The sequence below is a fragment of the Coregonus lavaretus genome (assembly GCF_964263955.1).
Source record: "Coregonus lavaretus genome assembly, chromosome: 35".
NCBI lineage: Eukaryota > Metazoa > Chordata > Actinopteri > Salmoniformes > Salmonidae > Coregonus > Coregonus lavaretus.
The window spans coordinates 12,877,281-12,891,521 of NC_140022.1; the positions used below are offsets into that span (position 1 = coordinate 12,877,281).

The following is a 14,241-nucleotide window of genomic DNA, read 5'->3' on the forward strand; positions in this document are numbered from 1 at the left end:
GTAAACACAGACTGCTGTTTCTTCAGACCCGCCAACAGTTCATTCACCTTCTCTCATCTCCGCTGTCCTTGAAAGTTGTCATATTTGTCGGCATGAAGACTCACATAGTGGCGACGAAGGTTATATTCTTTCAGCACTGCAACATGCTCTGAACACACCAAACATACAGCTTTCCCATTCAATTCCGTGAATAAATAGAAGGATGACAATTTTTCTTGGAACACTCTGCACTCTGCGTCCACTTTTCTCTTTTTTGACAGAGACATATTGGGGCAATGAGGGTGCCAAAGCACATAATGTTAAAAGTAGAAGCCGTAATAAATATCGCAGGCAAAACAAAGTAGCTCATTGGCTGCACGTGCTTGACCTACTTGCTCTGCCCCGGTATAAACAGTTTGCTTGCTTAACACAATTGCTATTGCGCCATCCAGTGGACGCAATTGGAACAGCAGTTTATTTTATTGAAAAATTGCAGCGCATTTTTATACCTGACAAAATTTTTATAATTATTATTTTTTTTTTTTTATCATCTCGCGGGCCGGATTAAACCCGTTTGCGGGCCTGATCCAGCCCGCGGGCCGGACGTTTGACACCCCTGATGTAAAGGGAATTACCTCTGCAGTGTGTGTGTTTGTGTGTGTCTCACCCCTGGCCGATCTTCTCATAGCGTGTGTACTTCTTCTTGGGATCTCCAATACTGACGATGGTTCCTGAAAGACATCGAACCAGACTGATGACAGATGTGTGTGTGACATATGCACGGTATATACAGTATGATATACTGTATGTCTGTGTTAATATGATGTGTGATATACTGTATGTCTGTGTTAATATGATGTGTGATATACTGTATGTCTGTGTTAATATGATGTGTGATATACTGTATGTCTGTGTTAATATGATGTGTAATATACTGTATGTCTGTGTTAATATGATGTGTGATATACTGTATGTCTGTGTTAATATGATGTGTGATTTACTGTATGTCTGTGTTAATATGATGTGTGATATACTGTATGTCTGTGTTAATATGATGTGTGATATACTGTATGTCTGTGTTAATATGATGTGTGATATACTGTATGTCTGTGTTAATATGATGTGTGATATACTGTATGTCTGTGTTAATATGATGTGTGATATACTGTATGTCTGTGTTAATATGATGTGTGATATACTGTATGTCTGTGTTAATATGATGTGTGATATACTGTATGTCTGTGTTAATATGATGTGTGATATACTGTATGTCTGTGTTAATATAATGCGTGTGATAAACATTTACATTTACGTCATTTAGCAGACGCTCTTATCCAGAGCGACTTACAAATTTGTGCATTCACCTTATGATAGCCACTGTGACAACCACTTTACAATTATTATTTTCTAAATATATTTTTGTAATTTTTTTTATTTTTTGAGTATATTTTTAATTTTCATTTGTTTTATATATATATTGTTGTATTTTTCTTATGTATTTTTTATTTTTATATATATATATATATATTTATTATTATTATTAATTTCTTTTTTGTGGGGGTGGGGTGGGGGGGTAGAAGGATTACTTTTATACTATCCCAGGTATTCCTTAAAGAGGTAGGGTTTCAAGTGTCTCTGGAAGGTGGTCAGTGACTCCGCTGTCCTGGCGTCGTGAGGGAGCTTGTTCCACCATTGGGGTGCCAGAGCCAGCGAACAGTTTTGACTGGGCTGAGCGAGAACTGTGCTTCCGCAGAGGTAGGGGGACCAGCAGGCCAGAGGTGGAAGAACGCAATGCCCTCGTTTGGGTGTAGGGACAGATCAGAGCCTGAATATACTATATATATATATATAATATAATATATACTGTATGTCTGTGTTAATATGATGCGTGTGATATATGCACAATACATTCTATTTGTGTAAAACACTGTGTGTGTGTTCCAGGTGTGTGTGTGTTTCCTCACTGTGTATGTCTGTGTTAATATGATGCGTGTGATATATGCACAATACATTCTATTTGTGTAAAACACTGTGTGTGTGTTCCAGGTGTGTGTGTGTTTCCTCACGTAGTTTCTCCATGATTTCCTCGTCAGTCATCTTGCCCTGCTGTTTCTTCTTGTTCCTGTTGGAGGCGGAGTCAGGCTCTGGCAGCGGGGGAAGTGGGTCGATGACAGACTTGGTGTACACCTACCACACACACACACACACACACACACACACACACACACACACCACACACACACACACACACACACACACACACACACACACACAAGTTGTGTTCTAGGTTTTCTTCATTGCAGTCACATTAGACATCTCTGAAGAGTAGCATTCCTGAAACACTTCTCCAGGCATTGTGGCATTGTTTGTTTGTTTGTGTGTGTGTGTGTGTGTGTGTACGGGGTAACTTACTGATTTGGTGTGCTCGGGCCGCGGCGCCACAATAGGGGGCGGAGCTTCGTCTCCATCATCATCGTCATCATCATCACCGTCCTTACCGCCTGATGGTGATGACACGGCACCCTGCTTTCCTGGCTGGAACACACACACAGTGTTGCAATGAACAAGCCCTTAGTAGTTTGTACTTAGGAATTTTCTTGTGGTAGTGTAGTACTCACCGACTGTGCATCTTTTTCTGAGGGAAGAGAACACACAGAGAGATAGAGAGAGAGAGAGAGAAAGAGAGAGAGAGAGAGAGAGAGAGAGAGAGCGAGAGAGAGAGAGAGAGAGAGAGAGAGAGAGAGAGAGAGCGAGAGCGAGAGAGAGAGCGAGAGAGCGAGCGAGAGAGAGCGAGCGAGAGCGAGAGCGAGAGAGAGCGAGAGAGAGAGAGAGAGAGAGAGAGAGAGAGAGAGAGAGAGAGAGAGAGAGAGAGAGAGAGAGAGAGAGAGAGTTTTAATGACACACCTATAGACATCTGAGAGCTTTATGACTAATTCATTCACATGAGAGAAGAGACCCAGGGTACTTCCCAAATGGCACCCTATTTCCTTTACAGTGCAGTACTTGGGCCCTGGACAAAAGTAGTGCACTATATAGGGAAAAGGGTGCCATTTCGGATGCAGACATATCAAATCAAATTGTATTTGTCACATGCGCCGAATACAACATGTGTAGCTTACCGTGAAATGCTGACTTACAAGCCCTTCACCAACAATGCAAAGTTTTAAGAAAATACGAGTTTTAAAAAATAAACTAAAGTTTAAAAAAGCAACACAATTACATAACAGTAACGAGGCTATATACATGGGGTACCGGTACCGGTAATTGAGGTAATATGTACATGTAGGTAGGGGTAAAGTGACTATGCATAGATAATAAACAGTGAGTAGCAGCAGCGTAAATAAGGGGGTCAATGCAAATATTTGATTATGGCTTGGGGGTAGAAGCTGTTAAAGAGCCTTTTGGACCTACACTTGACGCTCCGGTACCGCTTGCCGTGTGGTAGCAGAGTGAACAGTCTATGACTTGGGTGGCTGGAGTCTTTTACAATTTTTAGGGACTTCCTCTGACACCGCCTGCTATAGAGGTCCTGGATGGCATGAAGATTGCTCCCAGTGATGCACTGGGCCGTACGCACTACCCTCTTTAGTGCTTTGCAGTCGGATGCCGAGCAGTTGCCATACCAGGCGGTGATGCAACCAGTCAAGATGCTCTCGATGGTGCAGCTGTATAACTTTTTGAGGATCTGGGGACCCATGCCAAATCTTTTCAGTCTCCTGAGGGGGAATAGGCGTTGTTGTGCCCTCTTCACGACTGTCTTGGTGTGTTTGGACCATGATAGTTTGTTGGTGATGTGGACACCAAGGAACTTGAAGCTCTCGACCCGCTCCACTACAGCCCCGTCGATGTTAATGGGGGTCTGTTCGGCCCGCCTTTTCCTGTAGTCCACGATCAGCTCCTTTGTCTTGCTGATGTTGAGGGAGAGCTTGTTGTCCTGGCACCACACTGCCAGGTCTCTGACCTCCTCCCTATAGGCTGTCTCATCGTTGTTGGTGATCAGGCCTACCACCGTTGTGTCGTCGGCAAACTTAATGATGGTGTTGGCGTGCTTGGCAACGCAGTCATGGGTGAACAGGGAGTAGGGAGAGAGAGAGAGAGAGAGAGAGAGAGAGAGAGAGAGAGAGAGAGAGAGAGAGAGAGAGAGAGAGAGAGAGAGAGAGAGAGAGATGGACCAACCTGAGAAGGAGAGGTATTTCTGTTTTGCGGTGGAGGAGTCGTAGAACTTGAGAATGTCCAGAACAGCCTGAGGATTCTGCTTCTGCTCCGACTTACTGATGTTAGACGTCTGGAGCAGTTTGGACCACTGCTCCGGCATGCCCTACACACACACACACACACACACACACACACACACACACAGATTAATACTCAAACACACACACGCACACACACATACACTCATATATACGCCACAGACACACACACACACACACACACACACACAGACAGATTAATACTTAAACACACACACTAAGAGAAACAAAGACAAACTTACTGTGAACTCTCCTGTGACAGTGTCGAAGCCGACATGGATGGTGTGTTCAAAGTCTGACGGAGAAGAGATCTCTGGTCTGTTGTCCTTATCACGATCCTTCTTCTTGCCTCCTGACACACACACACACACAAATATAATCTAGTTAATATACACACTCAACATAGCTTAGACGTCTGTCTGTGTGGTTCTGTGTGTGTATGTGTATGTGTGTATGTGTGTATGTGTGTGTGTGTGCGTGTGTGTGTGTGTATGTGCGTGTGTGTATGTGTCATCATCATCGGCTTCGGTTGACAGCCATTAGCAAGTGTGTGTGTACCTTTCTCTGAGGCGAACATGGAGATGATTTTATTTCGTTTCGGTTTCTCCTCAGGAACAGAGGGGAGGGACCGAGAGTTGTAGTTGCCCGACACGGAGTCCTTGGCTCCGCCTCCTTGGCTGTTCATTCTGACAGGGGGGGCGGGGGGCTTGTCTTCACACACACCGCTGTCACACATCTACACACACACACACACCTGGAGAGGGAGAGAGACACACCGCTGTCAGAGAAAAAGAGAAACCACTAACACGCCTTGACACACCGACAGAGAGTGAGAAGGTGTGTGTTTGGAGTGTGTGTCCGTGTTCGTGTCCGTGTGTGTGTGTGTGTGTGTCTGTGTGTAAGAGGGAACAAAGAGTGGATGAGGGAAGTACATGTTATGTGTGTGTGTGTGTGTGTATATGTGTGTGTGTGTGTGTGTGTGTGTGTGTGTGTGTGTATATGTGTGTGTGTGTGTGTGTGTGTGTGTGTGTGTGTGTGTGTGTGTGTGTGTGTGTGTGTGTGTGTGTGTGTGTGTGAGAGTGAGTTAGTGTGTAATGCATTGCAGAGCAGCTGGATGTTTTCGGCTCCAAATAAGGTAAAATCTCATGTCTAACACCTTTTCACCTGCACACCACAACCTCTTCTCTCTCATAGAAAAACACGACAGAGTTCCCTTTCAAAGGAATAAGGCACAGTGACATCATCACCATCAACAGGAAATAGCCTACATCTAGCTCACAGAGCTTTCATCACTTCCTGTCTCAGACCCTGCTGACACACTACACTTTATGTGTGTGTGTGTGTGTGTGTGTGTGTGTGTGTGTGTGTGTGTGTGTGTGTGTGTGTGTGTGTGTGTGTGTGTGTGTGTGTGTGTGTGTGTGTGTGTGTGTGTGTGTGTGTGTGTGTGTGTGTGTGTGTGTGTGTGTGTGTGTGTGTGTGTGTGTGTGTGTGTGAGTGTGTGTGTGTTTCCGTCCGTCCAAGTGTGCCAGTACAACTGCTTTTCGATTTCCAATGTTTTTCTCTCCCCCCTCTACCAAAAAGACACAGTCAACATTACACACTGTCAGAACATTTACATTTTTACATTTTTAGTCATTTAGCAGACGCTCTTATCCAGAGCGACTTACAGTTAGTGAGTGCATCCATTTTTCAGAACAACACGCTAGCATACTTCTCCCTCTGTCTCTCTGTCTATACCTTTGTATCTCCGATCAGACAGTATCCAGACATCAACAACTACATTAGCTGTATCTCCCCCTTTCCTCACCCCTCTCCCTCCTACTTACCCTTTCTGTCCTCTCCCCTGTGCTTTTCAGAAGAGTAGGTCAACAACAGCTTTAGTTTTGCTTGTAATATCCGTGTGGGTACCTTATTACTCTGTCTCTCTCAGTCCCTGTCGCTCTTGGTTTCTTTCTTTCTCTTTCCCCCTCTTTCCCCCTCTCTTTCCCCCTCTCTCTCTCTCTCTCTCTCTCTCTCTCCAGGACATGTTATAACAGGCAGTCTCATTCCACAGTGGTCTCAGACTCAGCCAGTTCTATCATGCCCAGCAGTTCTAGCTCATCTCCATGGTTACGCCCTGCTCCAGCCTAGCAACGTGTCAGGCAGCGTGTGTTTGTGTGTGTGAGGGTAATAATGGGTGCTGTCCAGGCTGGAACTCCTACCTTAGGAATTAGGAATTCCATTGCTCCAAGGTTTGGGTTGGTGTCTGTGTGTTTGTGTTTGTTTGTCTGTGTACGTGCATTTGTGTGTGTGTACGCGCAGGCACTTCCCTAAGGCCACAGAAACGAATGAATTTGGTTATACCACCATCATGCCCTCTGATAGGCTGCAGGGAATTGTCACCATATTGCTTCGTCCCAGCCAATCTAATGCTTTTATATCCATAAGAGGGAGTGAACAAATGCACACTATGAACAAGTGCAGACTTCAAGGATAGGAGAGGGAATCTGAACCCACCCTCTGTTTCTATATTGTAGGCCTACTCTCTCCGTTACATTCTACTCTCTTCGTTTCTATACTTTCGTACTTTCTACATTCTACTCTCTCCTCTCGGTTTCTAGGGGAAACCCACTTCCTCATCCTGGAACTCCCAGAGGCCCCGAGGGTCACACGGCCAAACTGACCAATCAGACAGAAGCAGGAAGCAAACATAGTCAACGTTTTTTACAGGAAGTAGAGTGAAGCAGCCTTTTGTGTTCAACGTCTATAAAAGGAAATAGCTTACCGCACAGGACACACACACAGAAACACAAACACAGACACCTCCATGCCAGGCTACACAGAGTAGACAATCCATTCATACTGTATTCATTCATTCCAGCACACATCACACTTCAGAACACGTCAGAATTCCACTTACAATGGTAGGCTACATGTGATGCACACAGACAGTGGTAGGTTGCATGTGATGCACACAGACAGTGGTAGGTTACATGTGATGCACACAGACAGTGGTAGGCTACATGTGATGCACACAGACAGTGGTAGGTTACATGTGATGCACACAGACAGTGGTAGGCTACATGTGATGCACACAGACAGTGGTAGGTTACATATGATGCACACATACAGTGGTAGGCTACATGTGATGCACACAGACAGTGGTAGGTTACATATGATGCACACAGACAGTGGTAGGCTACATGTGATGCACACAGGCAGTGGTAGGTTACATGTGATGCACACAGACAGTGGTAGGCTACATGTGATGCACACAGACAGTGGTAGGTTACATATGATGCACACAGACAGTGGTAGGCTACATGTGATGCACACAGACAGTGGTAGGCTACAAGTGATGCACACAGACAGTGGTAGGCTTACTGAAATGATACAAATAATGAGAATTATAGTTGGATAACAAAGTTAGTTGAGTTAATAGCTGCCAAAACCCCATCCATCCACCCACTAACTTGTAATCAGTTGCCTTGGGCTATGTACAGTATATCAACTGTAATAACAGATGTATGTGAATGGGTGTGATATGTCCTCTACTAGGTCTTTAATAATATGTTTATAGCCAGGCTATATAATAGGTGGGTGTGATATCTCCACTATAATAATAATATAATAATATGTTTATAGCCAGGCTATATAATAGGTGGGTGTGATATCTCCACTATAATAATAATATAATAATATGTTTATAGCCAGGCTATATAATAGGTGGGTGTGATATCTCCACTATAATAATAATAATATAATAGGGTTATAACTAGCATGTATGCTAGGTGGGTGTGATATGTCCACTATAAAAGTAGCTATATGGCTGGGCTTAATATGTCCATTTAATTATAGTGTTACAGCCAGGCTATTATAGGTGGGTGTTTGTCCACTATAAAAAATAGTTGACCAGCAAGGCCTATGTGAATCGGTGCACTATATCCACTGTAATAAAACGTTTATAACCATGTGAAATGCAATATTATGTTATGTTCACTAGTGAGTCTCAGTAGCTAACAGAAGTCTGATAGTACGGCTAGTTTAAGCAGATAGCTGGATAGCTTAGCCATGTTGTAATGTGCGCCTTTTACTCACCAGTAAGCTGAAGTAGGAAGCAATATCTCGTCTCATGTAAAACGCCTGAAACCCCGCCCCGCCTCCTCTCTTTGTCTCTCCGCGGTACACTGATCTGGTGCTGTGATTTACTTCAGATTTTAGCTAATAAACTGTAGTCGGTTTTCTAGTGCTGTTTTCACTTGTTTAGCTGCCCTCTTCTGGAATTGGGACCCGAGGACCTGAGAAAAGACAGGATGACAGGGCGGAAACGGAACGAACCACAGAGCAAGCCCAGACAGAACGGTACGCTCGATTTAGTTTCCACGCCGGCGCGCCGAGTGAGCGGTTTTTCAAAACAGCCTTTCTCTGTCCTGGTCGTACATTGATTTTGAAAATGTTGTTTGCATTTTTCTGGCAAGTTTCATACAAGAGCTTTAGAGCATCGAAATCCGCATATCCAATCTAAAGACTACATCTGAGTTAAACGCAGGTTTGTTGTTACCATTTCTTTATATCTAAAGTGCCAACAACATTGATCAAGCTAAACAGAGCAGACCTGGGCCGAAAATAGTTGTAAATTATTTTGTAGTTTAGTAGAAAATACCAACTTTTAAATACTCGAGGTAGTCTAATATAGTTTATATAGAGTTTCAACTAAAAGGCAACTATACTGAACAAAAATATAAATGTAAAAATACATTTTCCATATGCACAAACAGCTTATTTCTCTCCAATTTTGTGCACAAATTTGTTTACATCTCTGTTAGTGAGCATTTCTTCTTTGCCAAGATAATCCATCCACCTGACAGGTGTGGCATATCAAGAAGCTGATTAAACAGCATGAACATTACACATGTGCACCTTGTGCTGTGGAAAAGGCCACTCAAATGTGCAGTTTTGTCACACAACACAAGACTACAGATGTATCAAGTTTTGAGGGAGTGTGCAATTGGCATGCTGCCTGCAGGAATGTCCACCAGAGCTGTTGCCAGAGAATTGAATGTTCATTTCTCTACCATAAGCCACCTCCAACGTCATTTTAGAGAATTTGGCAGTATGTCCAACCGGCCTCACAACGCAGACCACATGTAACCACGCCAACCCAGGACCTCCACATTCGGCTACTTCACCTGCGGGATTGTCTGAGGGGGTGCTGAGGAGTATTTCTGTCTGTAATAAAGCCCTTTTGTGTTGAAAAACTCATTTTGATTGGCTTGGCCTGGCTCCCCAATGGGTGGGCCTGGCTCCCAAGTGAGTGGGTCTATGCCCTCCCAGGCCTACCCATGGCTGCACCCTTGCCAAGTCATGTGAAATCCATAAATTAGAGCCTAGTTTATTTATTTCTATTGATTGATTCCTTATGAACTGTAACTCAGTCAAATCTTTGAAATTGTTGCAGGTTGCGTTTAGATTTTTATTCAGTATATTTTCTTTGATATTCAAATCCAGGTCAGAGAAAAACAAATAATATCTGAAAGTATTTTGAATAGGCCTACCTCTCAGAAAACCAAATAATATTGCTTGTCCTAATATTTATATATTTCCTAATATACACTACTGTTCAAGAGTATGGGGTCACTTAGAAATGTCCTTGTTTTAGAAAGAAAAGCAATTGTTTTGTCCATTAAAATAACATCAAATTGATCAGAAATACAATGTAGACATTGTTAATGTTGTAAATGGCTATTGTAGCTGGAAACGGCTGATTTTTTATGGAATATCTGCCCATCTTAATATTTTATTTTTATAGGCCAGTCTGAGATATGGCTTCTTCTATGCAACTCTGCCTAGAAGGTCAGCATCCCGGAGTCGCCTCTTCACTGTTGACGTTGAGACTGGTGTTTTGCGGGTACTATTTAATGAAGCTACCAGTTGAGGACCTGTGAGGCGTCTGTTTCTCAAACTAGACACTCTAATGTATTTGTCCTCTTGCTCAGTTGTGTACCGGGGACTCCCACTCCTCTTTCTATTCTGGTTAGAGCCAGCTGTTCTGTGAATGGAGTAGGACACAGCGTTGTACGAGATCTTCAGTTTCTTGGCAATTTCTCGCATGGAATAGCCTTCATTTCTCAGGACAAGAATAGACTGACGAGTTTCAGAAGAAAGTTATTTGTTTCTGGCGATTTTGATCCTGTAATCAATTTTTATTTTTATTTCATGTAATGGACAGACACAAAATTGTCCAAATTGGTGAAGTGAATAACTTATTTCAAAAAATTATAATAAAAATAAATAACGGAAAAGTGGTGCGTGCATATGTATTCATCCCCTTTGCTATGTAGGCCCTAAATAAGATCTGGTGCAACCAATTACCTTCATAAGTCACATAATTAGTTGAATAAAATAACCTGTGTGCAATCTAAGTGTCACATGATCTCAGTATATATACACCTGTTCTGAAAGGCCCCAGAGTCTGCAACACCATTAAGTAAGGGGCACCACCAAGCAAGCGGCACCATGAAGACCAAGGAGCTCTCCAAACAGGTCAGGGACAAAGTTGTGGAGAAGTACAGATCAGGGCTGGGTTATAAACAAATATCAGAAACTTTGAACATCCCACGGAGCACCATTAAATCCATTATTCAAAAATGGAAAGAACATGGCACCACAACAAACCTGCCAAGAGAGAGCTGCCCACCAAAACTCACAGACCAGGCAAAGAGGGCATTAATCAGAGAGGCAACAAAGAGACCAAAGATAACCCTGAAGGAGCTGCAAAGCTCCACAGCGGAGATTGGAGTATCTGTCCATAGGACCACTTTAAGCCGTACACTGCACAGAGCTGGGCTTTACGGAAGAGTGGCCAGAAAAGACCCATTGCTTAAAGAAACAAATAAGCAAACACGTTTGGTATTCGCCAAAAGGCATGTGGGAGACTCCCCAAACATATGGAAGATGGTACTCTGGTCAGATGAGACTTAAATTGAGCTTTTTGGCCATCAAGGAAAACGCTATGTCTGGCGCAAACCCAACACCTCTCATCACCCCGAGAACACCATGGTGTGGCAGCATCATGCTGCAGGGACGTTTTTCATCAGCAGGGACTGGGAAACTTTCGCAAGCCACTGTATTCCATTAAAAATCAGCCGTTTCCAGCTACAATAGCCATTTACAACATTAACAATGTCTACACTGTATTTCCGATCAACAAGGACATTTCTGAGTGACCCCAAACTTTTGAACGGTAGTGTATATATACATACAGTATATACAGTGAGGGAAAAAAGTATTTGATCCCCTGCTGATTTGGTACGTTTGCCCACTGACAAAGAAATTATCAGACTATAATTTTAATGGTAGGTTTATTTGAACAGTGAGAGACAGAATAACAACAAAAAAATCCAGAAAAACACATGTCAAAAATGTTATAAATTGATTTGCATTTTAATGAGGGAAATAAGTATTTGACCCCCTCTCAATCAGAAAGATTTCTGGCTCCCAGGTGTCTTTTATACAGGTAATGAGCTGAGATTAGGAGCACACTATTAAAGGGAGTGCTCCTAATCTCAGCTTGTTACCTGTATAAAAGACACCTGTCCACAGAAGCAATCAATCAATCAGATTCCAAACTCTCCACCATGGCCAAGACCAAAGAGCTCTCCAAGGATGTCAGGGACAAGATTGTAGACCTACACAAGGCTGGAATGGGCTACAAGACCATCGCCAAGCAGCTTGGTGAGAAGGTGACAACAGTTGGTGCGATTATTCGCAAATGGAAGAAACACAAAATAACTGTAAATCTCCCTCGGCCTGGGGCTCCATGCAAGATCTCACCTCGTGGAGTTGCAATGATCATGAGAACGGTGAAGAATCAGCCCAGAACTACACGGGAGGATCTTGTCAATGATCTCAAGACAGCTGGGATCATAGTCACCAAGAAAATAATTGGTAACACACTACGTCGTGAAGGACTGAAATCCTGCAGCGCCCGCAAGGTCCCCCTGCTCAAGAAAGCACATATACAGGCCCGTCTGAAGTTTACCAATGAACATCTGAATGATTCAGAGGAGAACTGGGTGAAAGTGTTGTGGTCAAATGAGACCAAAATGGAGCTCTTTGGCATCAACTCAACTCGCCGTGTTTGGAGGAGGAGGAATGCTGCCTATGACCCCAAGAACACCATCCCCACCATCGAACATGGAGGTAGAAACATTATGCTTTGGGGGTGTTTTTCTGCTAAGGGGACAGGACAACTTCACCGCATCAAAGGGACGATGGACGGGGCCATGTACCGTCAAATCTTGGGTGAGAACCTCCTTCCCTCAGCCAGGGCATTGAAAATGGGTCGTGGATGGGTATTCCAGCATGACAATGACCCAAAACACACGGCCAAGGCAACAAAGGAGTGGCTCAAGAAGAAGCACATTAAGGTCCTGGAGTGGCCTAGCCAGTCTCCAGACCTTAATCCCATAGAAAATCTGTGGAGGGAGCTGAAGGTTCGAGTTGCCAAACGTCAGCCTCGAAACCTTAATGACTTGGAGAAGATCTGCAAAGAGGAGTGGGACAAAATCCCTCCTGAGATGTGTGCAAACCTGGTGGCCAACTACAAGAAACGTCTGACCTCTGTGGTTGCCAACAAGGGTTTTGCCACCAAGTACTAAGTCATGTTTTGCAGAGGGGTCAAATACTTATTGCCCTCATTGATAGATTAATTTGTATTTTAAGAATAATGACTAAAGGATTTCACCCCAAATACAGTATAAATGTGTGAACGGTGTTAGAGTTATCTTGTAGTGTCAACCCACTAACAGAGGGGGGGAAGTTAGAAACTGTTGAGAAAGCATTCCAGGGTGAAGGGGACTAAGAAACTGTTTAAAGGTGTGCGGAGCAAAGTGCCTTTGTGTGTCAAGGGATATAAAAGCTGTATGTATGTTTTTTGGCGCCAGAGCTCTCCATGATTAAATATACAGATCATTCTTGCTGGTTGTGGACCTTGAATCATTTATGATTAAAACCAGAGCCTTACAACCGCTGGTAATGATTCAAGTTTAGGTTGAATTAGAGATAGAAATTCTCGTGACACTCATTAAAATGCAAATCAATTTATAACATTTTTGACATGCGTTTTTCTGGATTTTGTTGTTGTTATTCTGTCTCTCACTGTTCAAATAAACCTACCATTAAAATTATAGACTGATCATTTCTTTGTCAGTGGGCAAACGTACAAACTCAGCAGGGGATCAAATACTTTCAAATACAATCACTGTATAGAGTACCAGTCAAAAGTTTGGACACACCTACTCATTCAAGGGTTTTTCTTTATTTTTTACATTGTAGAATAATAGTGAAGACATCAAAACTATGAAATAACACATATGGAATCATGTAGTAACCGAAAAAGTTCAAAGTAACCACCCTTTGCCTTGATGACAGCTTTGCACACTATTGGCATTCTCTCAACCAGATTCATGAGGTAGTCACCTGGAATGCATTTCAATTTACAGGTGTGCCTTCTTAAGAGTTAATTTGTGGAATTTCTTTCCTTCTTAATGCGTTTCAGCCAATCAGTTGTATTGTGACAAGGTAGGGAGGGGGGTATACAGAAGAGAGCCCTATTTGGTAAAAGACCAAGTCCATATTATGGCAAGAACAGCTCAAATAATCAAAGATAAATTACAGTCCATCATTACTTTAAGACATGAAGGTCAGTCAATCCGGAAAATGTGAAGAACTTTGAAAGTTTCTTCAAGTGCAGTCGCAAAAACCATCAAGCGCTATGATGAAATTGGCTCTCATGAGGACCACCACAGGAAAGGAAGACCCAAAGTTACCTCTGCTGCAGAGGATAAGTTCATTAGAGTTACAAGCCTCCGAAATTGCAGCCCAAAAAAGTGCTTCACAGAGTTCAAGTAACAGACACATCTCAACATCAACTGTTCAGAGTAGACTGCGTGAATCAGGCCTTAATGGTTGAATTGCTGCAAAGAAACCACTACTAAAGGAAACCAATAAGAAGAAGAGACTTACTTTG

General features: G+C 43.0%; 1 protein-coding gene across 1 annotated transcript; it reads right to left on the reverse strand.

Moving 5' to 3' along the window:
* Positions 1–525: 525 nt before the first annotated feature.
* On the reverse strand, positions 526–8,490 carry LOC311109666 (serine/threonine-protein kinase PAK 2-like). Its single transcript, XM_084152622.1, has 8 exons — positions 8,310–8,490; positions 4,791–4,986; positions 4,475–4,584; positions 4,156–4,297; positions 2,598–2,614; positions 2,392–2,514; positions 2,046–2,166; positions 526–710 (listed from the first exon to the last, which is right to left on the reverse strand). The coding sequence occupies exons 2-8, from the start codon at positions 4,966–4,968 to the stop codon at positions 643–645; spliced, it is 759 nt and encodes a 252-aa protein (XP_084008748.1). The 5' UTR covers positions 4,969–4,986; positions 8,310–8,490; the 3' UTR covers positions 526–642.
* Between the last annotated feature and the right edge of the window lie 5,751 nt (positions 8,491–14,241).

Excerpts from the sequence above, each read along its gene's own strand:
- LOC311109666 (XM_084152622.1), bottom strand. The coding sequence starts at position 4,968 with ATGTGTGACAGCGGTGTGTGTGAAGACAAGCCCCCCGCCCCCCCTGTC. Across the intron at positions 4,298-4,474 it reads CTGTCACAGGAGAGTTCACA|GGCATGCCGGAGCAGTGGTC; the intron begins GTAAGTTTGTCT and ends GTGTGTGTGTAG. Across the intron at positions 2,167-2,391 it reads GGCCCGAGCACACCAAATCA|GTGTACACCAAGTCTGTCAT; the intron begins GTAAGTTACCCC and ends TGTGTGTGGTAG.